Source organism: Saccostrea cucullata, unplaced genomic scaffold, assembly GCF_032062105.1.
Source record: "Saccostrea cucullata isolate Sc308-1 unplaced genomic scaffold, CSIRO_AGI_Scuc_v1 ctg2483, whole genome shotgun sequence".
Taxonomy (NCBI): domain Eukaryota; kingdom Metazoa; phylum Mollusca; class Bivalvia; order Ostreida; family Ostreidae; genus Saccostrea; species Saccostrea cuccullata.
Window position 1 is genome coordinate 13,403 of NW_026938730.1, and position 21,349 is coordinate 34,751.

Here is a 21,349-nt window from a genome sequence, read left to right on the forward strand (position 1 = left end):
CTTCTTATTTCTTCTTTTCAAATAAGCTGGTAAAAGAAAATAATATCAGCAGCTCCAACACCAAATGCACATTTCTCGGAGCACTGCTTCACAGCAACCAATGTGTACGACACATCCAGTGTATCATTTCTCATATAGCACTCCCCGTAAAACTCCAGACCAAAGTACTGTAACATTCTTTTTTTGGTCTCCTCAGCACACGCCCGGACTGTCGCGCCGATGTCATACCAGTTGATCTGGAGCCTCATATTAACATAACTCAGAAACCCAGTGTTAGCACCGGCAGCATGGTAGCAGCCAAAAGGTGTAAAGTCCTGAGTGTTTGGTTGGATCATCTCTCCATTGTCTACAATGCAGTCAGTGTTATGCCCCATAGAAATAAAAAAAAAGCACATATATATCTGTAACACTTTTTTTACTTCTTATTCGGAATTCCTTTTCTGTCAACTTTTATTTCTGGATAATTACTTCTTAATCTTACAATCATATTGAATAGCATTATAATATGCACTTTTCTTATGATAAACCACCGACATAAATTCTCATAAAGACATTTAAATTGATATGTTTATACAAGTAATCATGTATATATACATATTGGAGTGTATGCATCAAATATATATAAGGAGATAACGAACAGTATTCAAGTGTGTATGTACATTATATGCAACGCTTCTATTAGACAGTTAAATTACCGGAAGGTACCTTGAAAACGACCAGAACAGCCATCACTCCACTGACATTGTGTGTCCTGTACACACGTGTAGGGCGCTGTAACCCTAACCCTTACCCTAACCTTACCTTGAATACAGCCCGAACAGCCATCACTCCACTGACATTGTGTGTCCTGTATACACGTGTAGGGCTGTGTTACCCTAACCTTTACCCTAACCTTACCTTGGATACAACCAGAAAAGCCATCATTCCACTGTCACTGTTTGTGTGTCCTGTACACATTTGTAGGGCACTATAATCCTAACCTAACCCTAACCTTACCTTGAATACGACCAGAACAGCCATTACTCCACTGACATTGTGTGTTGAGTGTGTCCTGTATACACGTGTAGGGCACTTACCCTAACCTTTACCCTAACCTTACCTTGAATACAATCAGAACAGCCATCACCCCACTGACATTGTGTGTCCCGTACACACGTGCAGGGCACTTTAAGCCTAACCTTTACCCTAACCTTACCTTGAATACAACCAGAACAGCCATCACTCCACTGACATTGTGTGTCCTGAATACACGTGTAGGGAGCTGTGTGGTCACTTCCTTGTTCACAGATCAGGTCATACCTACAACTGTGATTACTACAGCTTCCCATGTACAGGTCCTCCTGATAAAAAAAATGTAGACCATAAAACACTTCTGTGTACATGTAACTATGAAATGCTCAATATCCTTTTAATATCCTCTTGTTCGATGCTCTTTTCATTTTTTTGGAAAAAAGTAAAAACCATACGACTGTGTAATAATGATAGAAAATAAAAGTTTTAATCTTATTAAATGTATGAAACTGTACACATATTTTTTTCTTCATCTTTATACACGTAAAGAGAAACGCACAAAACTATGTTTTTGAATTCATGCAGAAACTGTTTAAAAATGTTTCCTTAACATAGAGAAAAATCCCCCTGGAAAAACTTACTATCGTTAATTACAGAATAAAGTATTTACAGTCGGAAAATAGCTCTTCAGAGCTAATGTTCTTTGTTGATGTACCCGACTTTAAATAAATATTATCTTATCTTATCTTATCTTACAAATATAGATATATTTTGAAACAACAATAATAAGTAATTTTCTATATAAAAGTATAAAAACATCATACAGTTGTACAAAGTTTTAAGAGAAAGGTTTTTAAATGAATTTCTTTATTTTTTGGATTTAATAATGAAACTTTCACAGAATCAAGAAGACATTATCACCAAGCGATGGTATCAGTGAAACGAAATTAGACCGTTTTATATTAGAGACAAGGTCAGGTCAAGGCCATTATCTTTTTCCTGGACATTAATAATAAAAAAAATTACTGATGCAAGTTATGCGATCACTACATGTATTTCAAAACATTGAAAGTTTTTCTTTTTGCATAAAAAGATTTTACCATAATCATGGGCATGTAAGATGATATTACCACATTGAAATAAATAATTTAACTAAAATAAATATTAGCTAATCAGAATATTAGGTTTGCACTACAATGTGAAGAAAGGAGGTGGCGCTGCCTACGGCTGCCATGTTGTATGATGGGAATTTTTTGGGCTTTTTTGAATAACATATTATGAAGTCTAACTACCCACCGAATTTCATTAAGATATGATAACCTTCGATTTGGACAGTTCTGCATGGTTTTCTCGCGGACTGGCTCTTAATATGAATGTTATTATTGACTTCCAAGAACCTACTCCTATCAACGAGTAAAGAAGGTAAAAGAATAGGAGAATCAAAGATTAATGTACCGAGAAACAGGACTAATGCTGTTCCGTGTAAGTTTAAGTATGCAGCAATATACCCATGTCAAATTCATACACATCAAAAAGGTATCTTTATTATATTTCGTTAGGAATAATCTCGTTACTGATAAACTATCGATAAATGATACTTGATCCTCTTAAGAAATACTGGCGGTCATTTGATTTTTCTTAACTATTGTCCCACAGAAAAGTTTTCGTATAAAATTATTGATTTTGATGTTGATCAGTTGTTTGCTTTATTGTAACTTAATGATACCGTCGCCACTTCCTTAAACTTCATAACAACCAACAAAAACGATCAAAGCATACACATGTAACCGTCAAGATGAATATACCTGTACATATAACACATGGGGCATAAAAAACTTTAAAAAATTAAATAAATAAATTAAATTATTATACTTTCATGTTGAATACTAAAATCTGATTGGTTTAGACGCAGTTAACAATCCGTTCTATTACCCTCAGCCTTAGCAACACACGTGACAACGGGTAACACAACGGTAATGTCACATGCGTGGAAATTATGCGCGTACGGTTCACCGTAGAATTCTCAAAACGTCAGTTGTGCGTTTGAAAGAACCGGAATAAACTTGACGTCAATAAAAGCTTGCGTCCGATGTAGCTTACTTGAAAACAACAAACGACAGACAAAACATGCTTGCGAGTGTAGAAATAACGAAACTTCAGATGATAAAGGACTCTTAGAGTATCAAATAAACAATAAAGAGGTCAGTAAATCTTTTTCGAAGTAGCGTGGAGTTTGAAAGCTTTCTAAACCTGAACGTAAAGACGATCGACGATTTTTTTTTTTTGACATCCTAAATCAAGAAGACATTCAGTATAATAACATAAATGGTGCCTGTTTTGGACGGTAACAGTTGAAATTGACACCCCTCGGGAAACCATTGTCAACCTCCGCTGACGCGTCGGTTGACAATGGTTTTCCTTGGGGTGTCAATTTCAACTGTTACCCTCCAAAACAGGCACCATTTATATAATACTGCCTGAGTGTCCAGTTAAGATTTTAAAACTCTTAATATATATATTTTCAAAAGTATAGCACATTCTTTAGTTTCTCGACATTGCGTTTCAACCTTAAGAACACTTTAAGCTTTATTTATTACAAAGTTTTAAGTTTTCCCTTAATATTGACTCTAAACTTGAAAAATTTAAAGGCAAGGAAATTCCTAAAACATTCCATATAATTATTTTATAATTCATTATATATTTTTGTAAAGGGTGAGCAGTATTTCTCAGTCATGAATGGCGCAGTGCTTTCCCCGGGAGGAATTGACATAGAACTGCTTGCGACGTTTAATATTCTTGAAAGAGCGACTTTACGTAAAGTCAGGATGTCTAAGGTAATGTTTCATTACAGGGAAGCATCTTAAGTATTTATTGAAGTCGTATTTTATTGCGCATATCACCAAACTTTCTTTGATCGTAGAACTCATTCCTGCGCAGGAAGGAACTGAAGGATGTAAACCACTATCACGTGTACGGTCTGAAAATGGCGACTTTATCCGAGGAGCTATTTTAAAATTGTATAAACCTTTTTAAATCGAACAAAGGAGATGTAAACGAAACAGGACCATTAACTGTACAGGGAGAATGGTAAGTTGTCTATTTAAATCTTAATAAATTAATATGATTTTTGCACCTTTTTGTTAAGAGTTTTGGTAATATACTTTTAAAAAGTTCATGAAGTGTTCAAATGAGCAAATTTGAATTTTGATAATAATTTTTACATAGAAAACAAATTAAATTCATATTGCATATGCTAAATAAAAGCTATGAAGAAGTGATGATTCGAATCATATGGACTTTGAGATTGAATACTGTTCGCTACCTCCATATCCTTCATGTGTATCTGTAATCTCCATAGCTCTGGGACTGACTACAGCGGAGTGTTAATTAAAACGGATTATCTGGTTAAGTTGATAGATTCAGGTGCCAAGGAAGTCGATGTATATCGGACAGCATTGAGTGTTATGAATGAAAGAATGTCCGCCATTAATACGGAAGTAAGTTATTTTATAAAGATAATAAAAATGCCAAAAAATATATAATGCATTTAAAGTTACCTGAAATTTATAACAATATGTGTAGAGTATATTCAGATTTATCTTGAATGTATTTTGTTTAAACGTTTAACACCATGTTCAAATCATTTTATAAAATAATGCTTTTTTTCTTGTAGGAACAATGTTCAACAATATATATTTGTCTTCAGAAATACCTTGTCTCAAAACCAAAATCGGATGTAAAAACATGTAATGAAATTCTGACAGAAAAAGAGAGTGTAAGAGATGTCATAAAAGTTTTAGATTAATACACACACGTGATTATTATATTTTTTAGGTCACCTGAGTAAACTCAGGTGACCTATTGCTATCTGTTTTCGTCCGTCGTCGTTCGTCGTGCGTCGTTCGTCGTTCGTCGTGCGTTGTTCGTCGTGTGTCGTGGGTTAACATTTGAACATTTTTAGTTTATATATGACCCCAGGGTCAGGGGTTCTAGTGCTAGGGTGGGGCTATATAAATTATATTGTGAAAATGCATGAATTCTTTGAAATTCTTCTTTTCTGTTCATGGGCATTAAATAAACTAACCAAGTGCATAGTTATGTTGAATAAGACTGCCTCTTCCAAAATTGTGAATTTCATGGCCCCAGGGTCAGGGGTTCTAGTGCTAGGGCGGGGCTATATAGATTATATAGTGAAAATGCATAAATTCTTTGAAATTCTTCTTTTCTGTTTGCGGGCATTTAAAATAAACTAACCAAGTGCATAGCTATGTTGAATAAGGCTGCCTCTTCCAAAGCGTGAATTTCATGTCCCCAGGGTCAGGGGTTCTTGTGTTAGGATGGAGCTATAGAGTTAATATAGTAAAAAATGAATTATTTCTTTGAAAATTTTCTTCCAAGTACATTGATACCCATATTATACATTGATACCCATATTATACATTAACATCACAATTTATACAAAAAGTTTTTTATCTATCCTAAAAAGTAAAACTTAGGTAGATATCTAATTTTTTTTACAAATCAAAACAAGAGGCCCATGAAACTTATAGGTCACCTGAGTATCATGCGACAACTTTCCAACAATTGAATTTGATTCATGTTATAAACCAGAGGCCATGAAAAATTCACAATTTTGAAAGAGGCACCATTGCTTATCATAATTATACACTCAGCATGCTTATTCTGGTTACTTAAAACCCAGAGGTAGATCAGAGTAACAAAAAAAAAATGCATTTCCACTTTTAGTGAATTTCATGGCCCCTGGGTCAGGGCTTCTGTTAGGGCGGGTCCACAGTTGAGCCCCCAATCCCACAGGAACCACTGACCCTAGGGCCACAACTTTCAAAATTATGGAAATTTTTTTAAAAATTTTATTTCATCATGCTGTTGATTAATACTAAAGTGCAGACTTCAAAGCATTAAATTATTTTTAGACTATGTTACCCCCCCCAAAGTACCTCTGTCCCAGGGGCCAGGAAATTAACCATTTTTGGAAGAAGCAGGTTTTTTATCACAGATATATTCTAAGATCATTGGCATTATACCCAATAACAAAGGAAAAGATTTTCAAAGAATTCAAGCATTTTCACTATATAAACATTAGAGCCCCCCAACACAAGAATATCTAACCCAGGGACCCTGAAATTCAGAAATCGCAAAGAGGCATCCTTCCTCCTCATAACTATGCACATAGTTCATTGGTTAAATACACAGGTGCAGAAAAGAAGAGTTTTAAAGAATTTATGCATTTTTACTATATATTCAATAAAACCCCGCCCTAACACCAGAACTCCCAACCCAGGGGCCATGAAATTCACAATTTTGGAAGAGGTAGCCTTATTCAAAATAACTATCTACTTGGTTAGTTTATTTAATACTCAAGAGCAAAGAAGAAGATTTTCAAAGAAATAATTCCTTTTTTACTACCCGGTATATAATCTATATAGGCCCGCCACCAGAACCCCTGACCCTGGGGCCATTAAAGTCATAATTTTGGTAGAGACAGCCTTATTCAACATAGCCATGCACTTGGTTAGTTTATTTAATGCCCATGAACAGAGAAGAAGAATTTCAAAGATTTTTTGCATTTTCACTATATAATCCATATAGCCCAACCCTGCCTCCCACTAGAACCCCTGACCCTGGGGCCATTAAATTCAAAATTTTGGAAAAGGCGGTCTTATTCAACATAACTATGCACTTGGTTAGTTTATTTTAAATGCCAACAAACAGGAGAGAAGAATTTCAAAGAATTTATGCATTTTCACTATATAATCTATATAGCCCCACCCTAGCACTAGAACCCCTGACCCTGGGGCCATGAAATTCACAATTTTGAAAAAGGCGGTCATTTTCAACTTACCTATGCATCTGGTTCGTTTATTTAATGCCCACAAACAGAAAAGAAGAATTTCAAAGAAATAATGCATTTTCACTATATAACCTGTTTAGCCCAGCCCTAGCACTAGAACCCCTGACCCTGGGGCCATGAATTTCACAATTTTGGTAGAGGACTCAATGCTGATTACAATCATGCCAACAGTTTAACTACTTGATGTCCAGGAGTAAAGAAAAAGATTTTTAAAGATTGCACTAATTTGAGTGGTTTTCCCCCCCCCCCCCCCCCCCCCCCCAGGCGCCAGGGAGGCAGGGACAATGAAATGCTATATGCCAAATTTGATTGAAATTGGTTCAGTGGTTTCAGAGAAGAAGCTAAAAATGTTCAAATGTTAACCCACGACGCACGACGAACGACGAAGGACGAAAACAGATAGCAGTAGGTCACCTGAGTTTACTCAGGTGGCCTAAAAAGGTTGCCAAAGATTACTTTTATTCAAAATTTTAATATATTCTAATCTGTTACGTTCAATCACTTTCACTAATGAAAAAAAATGCTAAATGTTACTATTATTTAAAATGTTTGTATTTAGAAATTTTAATATGCATGTATATTTTAATCTGTTACGTTCACTATCACTAATGAAAAAAGTTGCCAATCACTGAGGTGAAACTGTGTATTGAAACTCATACATTCTAAAAATGATATTGTATACAATTTTGTTAATTAATCTGCTTTATTGTAAAGATCAAACAGTTTGCCTTTTCTGAATTTGGTCCGTCTTAGAATGAGTTAATAATTACATCCACGAAGATAGCTCGAGGATAAGTTACGACAGTTGTTTTTCCATCCGACTCTGAAAAGAAATTGTGAAAGCAAGTTTTACAGTTTATAATTATTAAATAAAGGACATGGAGATAAAGCACAGTATTCAATTTCAAAGTCCATAAAACAATATAAAATAGGAGCAGAGCAAACACGGACCTCCGAAACAAATCAACATTTCAGTATTATACTTAATTTATATCTCTTACTGGTCACTCGGAGTCACAGTACCACTTTATTTCGCAGTCATTTTAAACATAAAATAGTTTTTTTTAATTTTATAAAATATCCTTTTATACTTACGAAAATGTGAATCCCCTGTGTTCTCGTTTCAGCTGACGAACACATGCAATGTCATCGGAAATATCATCATTTTTGAAATCTTTTTTTTAAAAAACAAGCAAATTTACTGTCTTGGTATATACGAGGGTTGTCAAAAGAGTTTGTGGACAATGAGGTTTTTGTCAAAATAAATGGTTCTATATGCATCTATTGTATATCAACATATTTCTTATGAAAAACCAAGTCAAAATGGTTTAAGTCTTATTGATGGAATGTAATATTTTTGTAAAAATCGGGGTCTTTAAAGATCGCAGAGTGTGCGCACGGACTAGTCTGACGTTAAGCTAATTTCATTATAACGTCAAACATTTGGATTTTGACTTTACACATGTACATGAACACACACTTCATTTCCTTTTTAAAGCGCTATGCACTTCCAAGTGCTCTCAATAATCTTTAAGTATAGATTTTAATTTATTTTATTTTTAGAATTCAAAACAATGCACAAAAATTTACGAGCATCATCTAAATAAACAGTTTATAAACACAAACTGCACAGCCCAGTCCGACGTGCGCTAGATTTATAACAACGTCATGAATAGGAATCTCCATTCTCAGTAAATTACATGTGTTTTTAAATTCTTTTAGTGTCTTCGAATTTGTACACGTCGTTGAAAATTCGTATATACCAATCTTAAATTGATACACTAAGTATATTTCAATAATTTTGAGTTGTTTTAACAAATATTTTGTCTCTTACGTCGTTTTAACCGTATAAAAACTTATTTTTGATCGGATGCTGCCACGTGTGGACGGCTTACGTCGCTTTTTTTGTCGAGTTTTGACACATATTTGTTAGGAGTTTGTTTAGTATTTCTACTGTGTATATAGTAAGCGATACTTAAGATATCATAAAATGATTATTGCCTCTTTATTTGTATTACATAAAATTTTTATTAATTTTTGACTTATCATATATTGAAAATAATCAATGTAATCAATGTTTATGCCATTTTAACCTTTGTCCGTGCGCACTATCCGCGACCTTTAAAGACTCCGATTTTTACAAAAATATGATGTTCCATCAATAAATATTAAATAATTCAGATTTTTTTTCATTAGAAATATTTTGATATACAACAGATTTATATAGAACCATTTATTTTTACAAAAACGTCATTGTCCACGAACTTTTTGGACAACCCTTGTACACTTATTTGTAATATTTATACCGAGCGAGACCATTTCATACGGTGAATATAACAATATTACGAACATTAATAAATAATAGGTTAATATTACTATCACTAGACTAGATATTCATGTAAATACATGCAAAGTTTATGGGAAACATATGAAAATGCATTGCAAAAATTAAAGAAAAAAGTTACTTGTGTTGCAAACTTTCAGATATAAATAAGTTTTTGTGTCAGACTCATTAAAAAATCTTTTAAATGACGGAATAAAGAAAATCTATAAATTATTTTAGTTACATAACGGTTAACCAACATAGCTATCTATTAGGTAAAAATTTTAACGTACCTGAGCATGGATGATTGCAGCCATTTTTTGTTCTTTGGCCATTTTGTGGATCACAATTCCAGTAGTCATTTATTTGAAAAAGTCCATGATCCCGAGACCCGTTATCGTTTACTCTCCCTACGGCATATGTCCTGAAGCTCGACTCATACCATGCCATACAAACGTCTAATGAATAGAGATAAATCATTAATACTCAGGGTGTTTCAACAAACCTGTCCCGGCTTTGGATATCTATATTTTTGTCAAATCACAATATATGTATAAAACAAAAACTGCACTTGAAAGCAAATATTACGGCAAATTGTATTAAAATGTGAATATAAGATATTATGACGTCATAATTACTTATTTAAGCCCTAACCCTAACCCTCACCCTGATGAATTTAGGTAGTCAGGTATTTTAAAAATGGAAAATAAAAGAGATCGATTTTGAAAAATAGGTATCCAGATAAAAAGCTTCTTTCTAGAAAACAGATTTTTCGGAATTGTGTCAAAATTTGATCAAAATTTAATCAGTATGGGACTATTGGTGACAGAAGAAAAGACATGCCTATAAGGCCAAGGACTAGACGGTCAGATGAAAATATCGATATGGTGAAGACAATTATCGAGGAATAAGAAGAGTATTTAAAGAAATTGATTCTAACATCAGTTTCCTCATCAGTTTATAGAATTTTGAAATTCGACTTAAAATTATCATCTTACAAAATTTCGATAATGCAGCATCTGAAATAAACCGATATTTCCTCCCGGCTTTGTTTTGCTAAGTGGATATTGAAAACCATTTCTTTAACCGACATGATATGGTTCTCGGATGAAGCACATTTTACACTTGATGGACATGTAAAAGAGCAACAAAAAATGTGTTTTTGGGGAACTTCAAAGCCTGACTTTTATGAAGAGAGACCACTACACAGTCAGAAGGTTACAGTCTGGGTGGCAATGAGCAGTACCGGAATCATAGGTCTTTTTTCTATGAAGAGGATAGTGAAACCACAACAGTAACATCTACACGATGTTACTTATTTTCATAACCAGAAATATCAATACGATCATAGTAATTGATAAAAAGCTGAGTTTGAAAAAAAAATGATGTAAACTTTTTAATTTCTACTATATAACCACGTTTTTCCACATTCCTTAATGCAGATGTACAATTCCTGTAATTAAGAAAAATAAAGAAAAAGTCAACTAGGTTAATTTTTTCTATTGATGACAAAATTCTATATACAGGTAATTATAAATCTGTGTAACAGAATATACAATTGGTCTGTACTATCAATATATGTTTTATACAAATAACCCGATGGTTGTACATTTTAATCTGCTTTTTTGCGATTTTTTATGAAAATTAAATTTGTTTATATCTTTCATTTCATTTCTCTGTTTTCAAGCTCAAATAAAAATGTCCATAGAGGCAGGGGGAGATTTTGTCAATAAGGCTGTGGTTGTTATTTGTAGTTAAGCATCTTATTAATAACTTACAGTCGTCTATATCGGCCCGTGGTACACCATTCCGTGCCAGTTCTCTGGCTAATTCACATTTTGTAAAGGTTTTTCCATGCACTGAAATGTAAAAAGAACATTAGTTTGTGAACTCTTTTCAGGGCTTCCACACTTAATATAATGTTTATTCATTGTGACAGGAAATTACAATGGATATAATTATTTTTAACCTTTTGACCTTAACCCAAGGGTCTGATCCACTTTACAATAGACTTTAAACATGTCCAAAACTTTTAAATTTTTAGTTCTAAGGCTTTTATATTTCACAGGTGTATTTCTTGTGACAAGACCTTCCCTATGATACCATCAATTTTGACCTCTTGACCTTTGATTTTGACTTGCATTTGAGAAACTTTAACCCTCTTTATAAGCTATAATACGGGGACACCGGTGTTGTATAAACCTCTTTTTTAACCATCTTTTATATTTAGCATTTTTTTATTCTTACCTGTCATAACCATTACAGCAAGAGTCGTCAGCATCAAAGACATGATTGTGTACCTAGTATCCAAGTGAAAAAATGTATATAAACAGTAGACTAAAATGAGATAAAATGTTTTAAAAAATTACAAATTATTTCCATTTAGTCAAAATGTGAGTGAATCCATGGAATAAAATCAGGCAACAATTTAGAATTTTATTTTTAAAAAAAATGGATTTGTTTTGTCAATCAAATTCTCGAAGAGTTTCCAAAGATATGAAAGTATTCTTCTTGCATATTTTATTAATAAGAAATGATAATAATGAATGACTTTTCTGTGATATCCAATAGACTAGATTTACTGGAACACTTTGTCGTATAAAGTATAAAAAATGTTTTAATGTAAATGTCGTATAAAGTGTTAAAAATGTTTTAATGTAAATGACTTTTGGAAGATCTGAGAATTTTTATATTTTCAAAAAATCTTTAGAGTTCTTTTGGACTGAGATCTTTTAAACACTACTCGTAGAATAAATGCTTAGCGAAAAATGTCAAAAGATTTTTCATTGCAGCAAATAATATTTTGTTAGGAGTAAAGATAGGGGCTTGCTAGAACATTTACTGGAATTGGCAAGTATCAGCATTAAAATGTAAGTCTGAAGAATTTCAGCTGGTGTAAGTTAGTAATTTTTAGATTTGAGTTTGACTATCGGAGTTTTGTAAGTTGGCAAATTGATATAACTTTGAAGTTGAATACTGTTCGTTATCTCCTGGTACCTGAATCTGATCCCATCTCTGAGGTCATTGTTAGCTCTGATCTTATTTTGTATTGTTATTATGGACTTTGATATTGAATACTGTTCGTTATCTCCATATCCTTCATACAGAAGAATTTAAAAACATTTGAGATCACCCGATTTCTAACCTTTTTTTTTTTTAGAATGAGTGGATTTTCGGTTAAACAATTCTCTTTCATCCAAGGATTACATTAAATGAGCTCAGGTATAACAAAGTGAAAAATATATAATTTTGAAAGATTTAGGAAAACAAACGGACTTACAAAAATTCAATCTGCAAAAAAGCGTATTAAATCTTAATTTTAATAACTTAAAAAGGTTCTCTTTTTTCAACATTTTTTATAAGACAAGCCTATAACAATAGGGTTATAAAATGTCCAGAAAATTGTTCAAAAGTTTTACGGCAAAACAAGTCCAAAAACATAATCTAAAGGTTTTATGATAAATCATATCAAAACGACATTACGATAAAATATATATGCTTGTGTAGAACAAACTAAGTAAATTGAAACTTACCACTTGTGTGTATAAAGGAGAGCTGATAATTTTTCATGAGCAATGGCTTCTTAAATAGTGAAAATACGTATGCAGTGGCGCACGCGCAAAAAAAAGAGACTGAATGAGCAAAGTAAAAAAAAAATGTTTGTTGTTTTGTTTTCAGACAACTGCGTAGTTATGCATATCCATATGTTGTAATGATGAATCTGATTTTTTAGTATAAGGGCATTATTCTGAAAATTTAAATCGGTAAATAAAACTTCCGAAGTATATTTCGCTAGACTTTGTACATTACACTACCGACCAGACCCAACCTGACACCCAAGCAGTCCCGGAAAGCAGTCCTCTGCTTTGGGACCGCTCTGGGGCTGTTGTGGGACTGCTCTGGGATTAAATGTAGTTAGAATATTTTTTTAATAAAGTTATTAAATAAGGAAGTCAGGAGAAGATTTTCATCCCTAAAATTAAACTACAGAATTATGAGAAAAAATATCTACATGTAGGCCTATTTTATTATTTATTGTAAAATTATGTGCGCTAAAAATTTGCATTGGCACTATTTAAAAATAATCATTACAGTTAGATATAAGATTTTTAATTGAAAAGCTTCATGTTTTACGAGTACCACGCTACAAAAAGTATTCCATGCAACCCTCAAATAAAGCCTAACAATTTATTAAATGACCATGAAATAAAATTATGCTACCATTCTTCCATAACTTAAACAATATGAAACAATGTGAATAATCATTGGGGAATTTATTGCTGAATTACCGGTAGTTTTTAATCTATAAACAAGTTAGCAAACGAGTACATTTATTTTATAAATAAAAAGTTAAAAATACCGGGAATTGTGATTTATTTCTTTTTTTCTTTTGCTTGTGTTTACCTGGTCGATTAATTTTTTTTGAATGGTATCAACACCCGCGGTTTCAATCGCCTTAGGGCAGAAAATCAGTGCATGTTATTTGGGTATACGTATCAGTGTTTCACATCATTGGACATGCTGGTCAACTATGACACTTATTTCAATCTACAGGTATGTAATGCAAAAATAAAACTGAAAAATGAAATTTGTATGAATTTCCTTCAAGATTAATTAATTTTGAACTTTTGATGATTTACAGATGTACATTCTAACATTTACAAAATAAAACACTTAAAACTGAGTTTATAGAGATAGAGAAATTAACAATAATTAAATTGACATGTCAGTAAAAATAATCATGACTGAAAAATAATTCTTGGCAAAATTAACAAAGAATTTTCTAAAAGTCCGAATAATTCCTTTTGAGTATCCCAATAGTATGGACATTGGCCATATAACAATGAGATCTATTTCAAGCTAATTCTTACTGGTGGAAAATAATTAATTCACGTTTAATTTTCTGCATAAAAATGAATATGGGAAACAGTATCAATCACAGAAAATAAAGAAAATGAATTATTAATATACCCGATAATTGTAAATAAATATTCATGTTCAGTTTAATTTATACATGTACGTGGGAAAGCCTTCTTCCTTCAATAAATATTAATTCAATTTTGTTTTTATGCGTTCATAAATGACCTTCGCATACATGTAAAAAGTAAAGATTCCTGGCACACTACCCAAAATCAATTTCTGCTGCCTTTTATAGTTACATTGTTTATTGCAAAACTCATTTCTGAGTTAGCTCCGCCCATTCAATTAATAAACCCCGCCCACTGGGACTGCTGGGACTGCTCTCTGGGACTGCTGGGACCGCTCTGGGACTGATGTTGGACTGCTCTGGGACCGCTGTGGGACTGCTCTGGGACGGCTGTGGGACTGCTTTAGCAGTCCCAGAAAGCAGTCCCCGGGACTGCTCTGGGACTGCTTTGTGTCAGGTTGGGTCTGGTTGGTACTGTAGTACGTTCAATAAAAATGAAATCCGAATACGTACATACCTTGTCATTGGTCATTTCTAGTTTTACACACAAATATTTCGAAGTTGATCTGAGTTTTGATCGACAATATATTTGTCGTTTCGGAGACCCGGTCATCCTTCAATCTGTCGGAATACTGTGTACCATTATAAGTACAAATTATATGTATATCATTGCTGTGAAGGAATGACACAAGAAAATACATTTATGCCTCCTTAATTGAAGATTCGGGGAATATATTTTTGACCTGTCCGTCTGTCTGTCTTTCTAGCTGTCTGTTTGTTCAAAATGCCTTTAACCTTGACAAAACCTTTAAATGGATGGGCATTCCTTGTAGCATTACCTCTCCTCGGATATCACCAAATGTTACCTCTAGACCTTGGAGATTTATCAACCTTAACAAAAAATAATCAAAATTTTAAACATGGCAATAACGTTTGCTCGGGATCTCAATAGGTATACAAAATCGTATGGAGATAAAAAACAGGATTCAAGATCAAAAGTCCATAAAACAATACAAAACAGGAACATAGCAACCACGGACCTCCAAAACATCAGATGTGTTGGACGGACGGACGGACATTCCGATTACAATGTACCCTCCAGTCTTGCAATTCTATGTTTATATAATGGACTAAAAATTAGTTTGAAAACGTCAGTCAGCATTTGACTTATTGATAAATTGTATTTGCTGACAAGCTAGTCATTGTATCGACCAACTAACGTAATGATGAATTTAATCGGGACTGCTGATATTATTGTTTATCAATAATTTACCTCCTTTTAGAAAATGTTCATACGTAAAGAATACTCTTTCGTATCGAATTAAAATAGATATAAAGAACTGAGATATATAAATACATTCCGTATGCAGATGATGAAGGTATATTGCTGCATAATTAAGGGAAGCTGACGATAGAAAAGTTAAAGTCATCACGTTTATCATTAAGCTTGCTCCTTAGTACCATTAGTGTTTTATATTATTATAAAATATCCAAATACGAAACAGATTTGTCACATTCTGTAGTGTCTTTTTTCTCAATCTCACCAGGATATATGATTGGAAATTATCAATTTTAATATGGAATTAAGGGAATTACAACCAAAAGTTTATGTGTCTTGCTTTTATTCTTATTCTGATAACTTCTTCATGCTTTGTTATTTTTGTAACTATATGTCATTTTATTGTTTTCACATTCGTCTTTTTTACATTTAACTTTGAAATTCTATCATTCCTCATTTTGTCCTTACTTCAATGTTGCTTTATTCTTGTAAATTCATCCTACTTTCGTTTATATTTATTCAGTTTCTTAGAAAAATTATTATGATTTTCTCTATTGCGAACGTTATTTCAATCACACAAACAATAAAGCATATTCAAGGAAGACAAACATAAGTTGTCCAAATTTATTGCGGCATTATAACGCTAGGTGGCGTGGTGTTCGCTACGAGTGTTGGTAAAATTAGGTAAGCAAACCCGGACCGGTGTTATTCGAGATTCTTCGATATGCCGTAATACTTTATCAATCGCAATCGAACCCCATTTTTCAAATGATGTTTAAGTTGTTGTAGGTTAATTCAGTAATGTACCCTTTATCGTAACTTCTGAAGGCCATATCCGATCACCCGAAGCAATGATGGAAACTATTATTTTTCTTTTCATTCATAACTTTAAACTATTGAAAATGATCATTGAAAGGCTTGTGCCCCTCACTTTTTCTAAGAGTAAGGGTCAAATCAGGCTAGTATAACAGGTGCGGACCTAGAAATTTTGAAAAATTGGGGAGGGGGGTTGAAGGATTTTTCAAAGGGTGGGGGTTGGGGGGGATGAAGGGAAATGATTTATTATAACATACGTTTTACACGTACATGTAGTTAGATTACTCAATAGGATACCGGGTGCATTTTGGTTTTTAAAAGTGGGAGGTTGATCAACCTGGGAAAAGGAATTTGTATGACTTATTTAAAACTATTTGAAAAGAAAGGTAAATATATCTCCGAACTCGAAAATCCTTATTTGTAAAGGGGGTGGGGTTTCATTTTGTATTCACGTCCGAATTTCCCTATATACTGTGGTATTACAATATTAGACTTTCACTGAACATTTTATATAGTAAAACTTTGGACTTTCTTCTTACTCTTTCTTTTTTTGCAAATCCAAAAGGAGGGTTGCAACCCCAGTAACCCACTCTCTGTATCCGCTACTGTGCAGTCTAGTGGGAAGAAAATTTGGTACTGGAAGATGTTGAACCTAACCGATACCCACCCAATCCTCGAAATAGGATTTTCAATTTTGGACAATTTCCTGTTTTTTTTTGGGGGGGGGGGGTTTTTTTTTTTTTTTTTTGCTTGTAAAGATTTTTTTCCGGAAAGGTTGATTTCTTTTCTCTGATTGCGTTCCCTCCCATTTTCAAAAACAATGTTACGTCACCGTTCTCTCACCTGAAAATCATAACTCTATTGATGTTATCCGTTGGATAATTGAATTCCAGTTTAATTGATATAGAAATGTTAGATATTTTGATAATTACTAGTAAACCCTTAAAAATTGAGCTGTTTTAGGATCCTCCACTGAATTGAACTTTATTTCACGATAGTAATTGCTAATGCGCGTGATTATATAGGGACGGGACTTTGCAAAGGAGTGCGTAGAGTTATGGGTAGGCGAGGTCAGTACCAGGCTACACTTATGGCACTTAAGATACATTGCAGGTTCCAGTAAATGTTCAACCAAGCCTCTTTCGTTACTTCTAACTAAAATATTGACAGTAGTGAAGGAAAAACTTCAAGAGTACTGTACAACTATATATTCAAGAAGTGGTGTAAATCAGATGTGGATACTTAAAAATTCTAAAGAACTTTTGGACAATTTGAAATCACAAGACTTTACAAAAATCAACAGCATAAAAACTTACGACTTTTCAACTTTATACACAACAATTCCCCACGATAAATTAAAATCCAGGCTTTTTGATATCATTGACAGCTGCTTCTTCAACAAAAATGGAACTCGTAAGTTTACATACCTCGTCATTGGTCATTTGAAAAATTATTTTGTTAAAACAGATTCTGATTGCACACATAAGTACTCTGAAGTTGACATCAAGAAGATACTTGAGTTTCTGATTGACAATATCTATGTGGTTTTTGGAGACCAGGTATTCCAACAATATATTGGAATTCCCATGGGTACAAATTGCGCTCCGTTATTAGCAGACTTATTTTTATATTCATATGAAGCAGAATTTATGCAAAATCTTTTACGTGAAAAGAAGAAAACACTTGCTGTGGCCTTCAACTCGACATTTAGATATATCGACGACGTATTGTCAATTAATAATGATAATTTCCATTCCTACGTCGACACGATATATCCTGGTGAGCTTGAGATAAAAGATTCCACAGAGTCCGACACTTCTGCTTCATACTTGGATATTTTACTTGAAAAAGACACTAATGGTAATCTAACAACCAAGCAATATGATAAACGTGATGACTTTAACTTTTCTATCGTCAACTTCCCTTACTTATGCAGCAATATACCTTCATCACCTGCATACGGAGTATTTATATCTCAGTTGATTCGATACGCAAGAGCATGCTCTACGTATGAACAATTTCTTAAACGAGGTAAATTATTGACAAGCAAGTTGACGAAACAAGAATATCAACAGTCTCGTTTAAAGTCATCATTTCGTAATTTCTATGGGCGATACAATGACCTTGTCAGCAAATACATTTTATCATTAAGTCAAATGCTGACGGGCGTTTTTCCAACTAATTGTTAGTTCATTATTTATACACTGAATTGACCACGGATTTTTTCCGTCATTTCCTGATTATGACAACGAGCACACGGCGGGTGTGACCGGTCAGCAGGGGATGCTCACTCCTCCATGGCACCTGATCCCACCTCTGATGTTTCGGAGGTCCGTGTTTGCTCTGCTCTTATTTTGTATATTTGTTTAAGGACGTTGAGATTGAATACTGTTCGTTATTTCCATATCCTTCTTAAAACTTCCCCCGGTCTTTTTTTCTTTGAAAATATGTACTAATATTTTGTATAGCACTTTTCAATAAGAAATAGATATCGTTAGTAAGAACGCCGTATTTGACATCAGAATACCTCAAAGAATTATTTTGCCAATGTCTCGTTTGTCAAAAAAACCCACCTTCAATGTCGGCTTGATTTTGCTTATCAATCCTACCAAATTTGAATAAAAAATCGCCGAATTAAATCATAAAAGTTTACAATTTTACAGCGAATACACCTAAAACTTAGAGAGGTAGCATTGGTTTTAAGGGGGCACCTGGAGGGAAAAAAATCTGAAAACTCGAATTCTTTTTGGTAGAGGGCCAACTATTTTTCAGTACCAAATTTTACTTATAAAAGGTACTAGGTACACGTCTTTCATATAATTTGACTATTAGTACAGCAACAAAAAACAAGCCTTTGCTGACATTTTTCAGTAGTAAAAAAAAGTATGTTCAGAAAAATGTTTTGTGGCCACCCTCCCCTTCTACTTGTGAAATTACTCCATAGAGGTCGTCCACTCGGAAGTCTGTATACATATTGAGATTTCGCCCTGGGGGGAGGGGTTGAATATACATCGTATAACGTCCCTCTCGAGAATTTTTTCTCTCATTAGGAGAAGCCACAATTTGCCGGTGGAGAGCTGCAAATGTTGTCCTATATATACTCTACATTTAGGGCCATTGATCAGTGAAGGATTTTTTTCGTTTCAGCACCTACTGCGACACGGGACCTCGGACTATAGGGTCTGATGAACCGAAGGACCGAATTCCACGTCTCATAGTGGGATTAGAACCAGCAAGGTAAAGCTCGACATTTTACAACTGTACTTCGCCATTCTGGAGCAGACGCTCTTGCCACAGCGCCGCGCGGGCGCTGGGGGAGGGGGTCCGAGAAAAAGAAGACACAATTAGCTAAATAGTAAAGATACATTACCCTACTCTTGAAAATTATCTTTGTTTACCTGAATGCTTAAAATGATTTAATTATAAAACATTTTAAAAATAATATTATTCAAATTTTTATTCATATTTTCATTCATACGAGGGTTGTCCGTAAAGTTCGTGAACAAGCTTAAAATGATGTCATTGATATTTCTTATTAATATATTTATAATCCTTTAGTAAATGTTAACTACAAAATTTAAGATTATATTCAAAATCAAATATATGATTTCAATTATGGTTTCATTATTAGAATGTGGATGTGGACCCGGAGCACCGCAAAATGTTAATTAAAATGTTATTTATCACTTTATAATTTTCATTTGTATTTGGCAAATTCTGCGGAAATTTGGATTGTTTTAACATCATGAGGTTGACGAGAGTTATTACTTCAAACCTGCCAAATTTGAACGTTCAAACGCCATTCAGAGATTACAGTGCTGTAAAAATTGAATTTTGTAACGTGACTTTGCGGTATTTCCTTAAATAAAGTCTTTTTTCGCGGACAAAGGCTTGATGATCTGTAGGATTTGAAGTGTTAAATATTATTTTACATATGAAATCTGAACAGTTTGTATACATCTTTGATGACTGCTTAAAACTACATCAGAAATGTATTGAGTTAAACGGTGATTGTGTTGAGAAAAGTTCTAACATGTATTAAGCTTTTGACGTCGGGTAACGTCAAGGATTTTTGTTTTAGTGCTCCGGTAATGAGTGTGTGTCTTTTTTGTATCTAATAAAAACATATATATTTGTACTTTGGTTTTGCTTAAAATTTGCATATGATATAAATGAGTAATTAATTTAATGAAAATGATAGGTTCACATACTATATCAATGTTTGTCATTAATTATCAATGTTGTCCACGAACTTTACGGACAACACTCGTACAAAACTGATAACTTTTCTTCAAAAAGAGAAAACATTAGTACATGTATAAAAACAGAGAAACGCCATGCCACCTAGCGTTATAATGCCGCACTAAATTTGGACAACTTGCATTCGTCTACATTGAATATGCTTCATTGTTTGCGTGATTGAATTAACGTTCTTAACAGAGATAACCATAATAATTTATGTTAGAAACAACTTCAATTTAAAAGAAAATAGAAAGAATTTACAAGAATAAAGCAACATATATAGAAGTCAGAACAAAATGACGGTGATAAAAGTTTAAAGTAAAAAGTAATAAAGACGAATATGAAAACAATAAAATAACATATAGTTTCAAAAATAACAAAGTAGAAGGAAGTAGGCAGAATAATAATAAAAGCAAGATACCTAGCTTTTTGGCGGTAATGCCCTTCCATATGTCAATTGATAATATTCGTCGATATATCTAAATGTCGAGTTGAAAGTTTTTTTTTTCTTTTCACGTACAGGGTGTTTCAGAAAGCATGCAACCATTTTGATTGATTATATTTAACTGAAATCAGAAGTAACAATTTAAAGATATATAAGGTAATCTGAAGAATGTATAATGAATTAGAAAAAATAAAGAGAACTTTTAAAATTTACATATTTACAAAATATGTTCGAAATGGCGTCATTTTGCTGAACTATTAGATCTATCTGATGCAAGAAAGTTCTCATTACTAGTGCAAGATGGTTTTTGGTAATGACTGAAGTCTTTTTTTTCGAACCTTTTTGATTTTATTTGTTGTTTTTGAGTGTGTTTTCTAAACTGTGACCTTTAAACTTCCCAAAAGATAGAAGTCAAGGGGGTTTAAGTCAGGTGG

At 33.4% G+C, this 21,349-nt stretch overlaps 2 protein-coding genes across 2 annotated transcripts; both read right to left on the minus strand.

Annotated features, from left to right (window-relative positions):
- On the minus strand, positions 1 to 1,329 carry LOC134251097 (uncharacterized). The gene is made up of 2 exons (XM_062733467.1): positions 1,196 to 1,329; positions 1 to 346 (listed from the first exon to the last, which is right to left on the minus strand). Exons 1-2 carry the CDS (start codon positions 1,326 to 1,328, stop codon positions 18 to 20), a joined length of 462 nt encoding a protein of 153 aa, XP_062589451.1. The 5' UTR covers position 1,329; the 3' UTR covers positions 1 to 17.
- A 6,278-nt stretch (positions 1,330 to 7,607) lies between these two features.
- LOC134251098 (lysozyme C, milk isozyme-like) lies at positions 7,608 to 11,496 on the minus strand. The gene is made up of 5 exons (XM_062733469.1): positions 11,454 to 11,496; positions 10,985 to 11,065; positions 9,500 to 9,664; positions 7,979 to 8,057; positions 7,608 to 7,706 (listed from the first exon to the last, which is right to left on the minus strand). The coding sequence occupies exons 1-5, from the start codon at positions 11,494 to 11,496 to the stop codon at positions 7,643 to 7,645; spliced, it is 432 nt and encodes a 143-aa protein (XP_062589453.1). The 3' UTR covers positions 7,608 to 7,642.
- Between the last annotated feature and the right edge of the window lie 9,853 nt (positions 11,497 to 21,349).

Coding starts and splice junctions, on each gene's coding strand:
- LOC134251097 (XM_062733467.1), bottom strand. CDS start 1,328: ATGGGAAGCTGTAGTAATCACAGTTGTAGGTATGACCTGATCTGTGAA. Junction 347..1,195: donor CTGTTCTGGTTGTATTCAAG/GTAAGGTTAGGG, acceptor ACTGCATTGTAG/ACAATGGAGAGATGATCCAA.
- LOC134251098 (XM_062733469.1), bottom strand. CDS start 11,496: ATGTCTTTGATGCTGACGACTCTTGCTGTAATGGTTATGACAG. Junction 9,665..10,984: donor ACGGGCCGATATAGACGACT/GTAAGTTATTAA, acceptor TCTATTCATTAG/ACGTTTGTATGGCATGGTAT. Junction 7,707..7,978: donor CACAGGGGATTCACATTTTC/GTAAGTATAAAA, acceptor ATTTCTTTTCAG/AGTCGGATGGAAAAACAACT.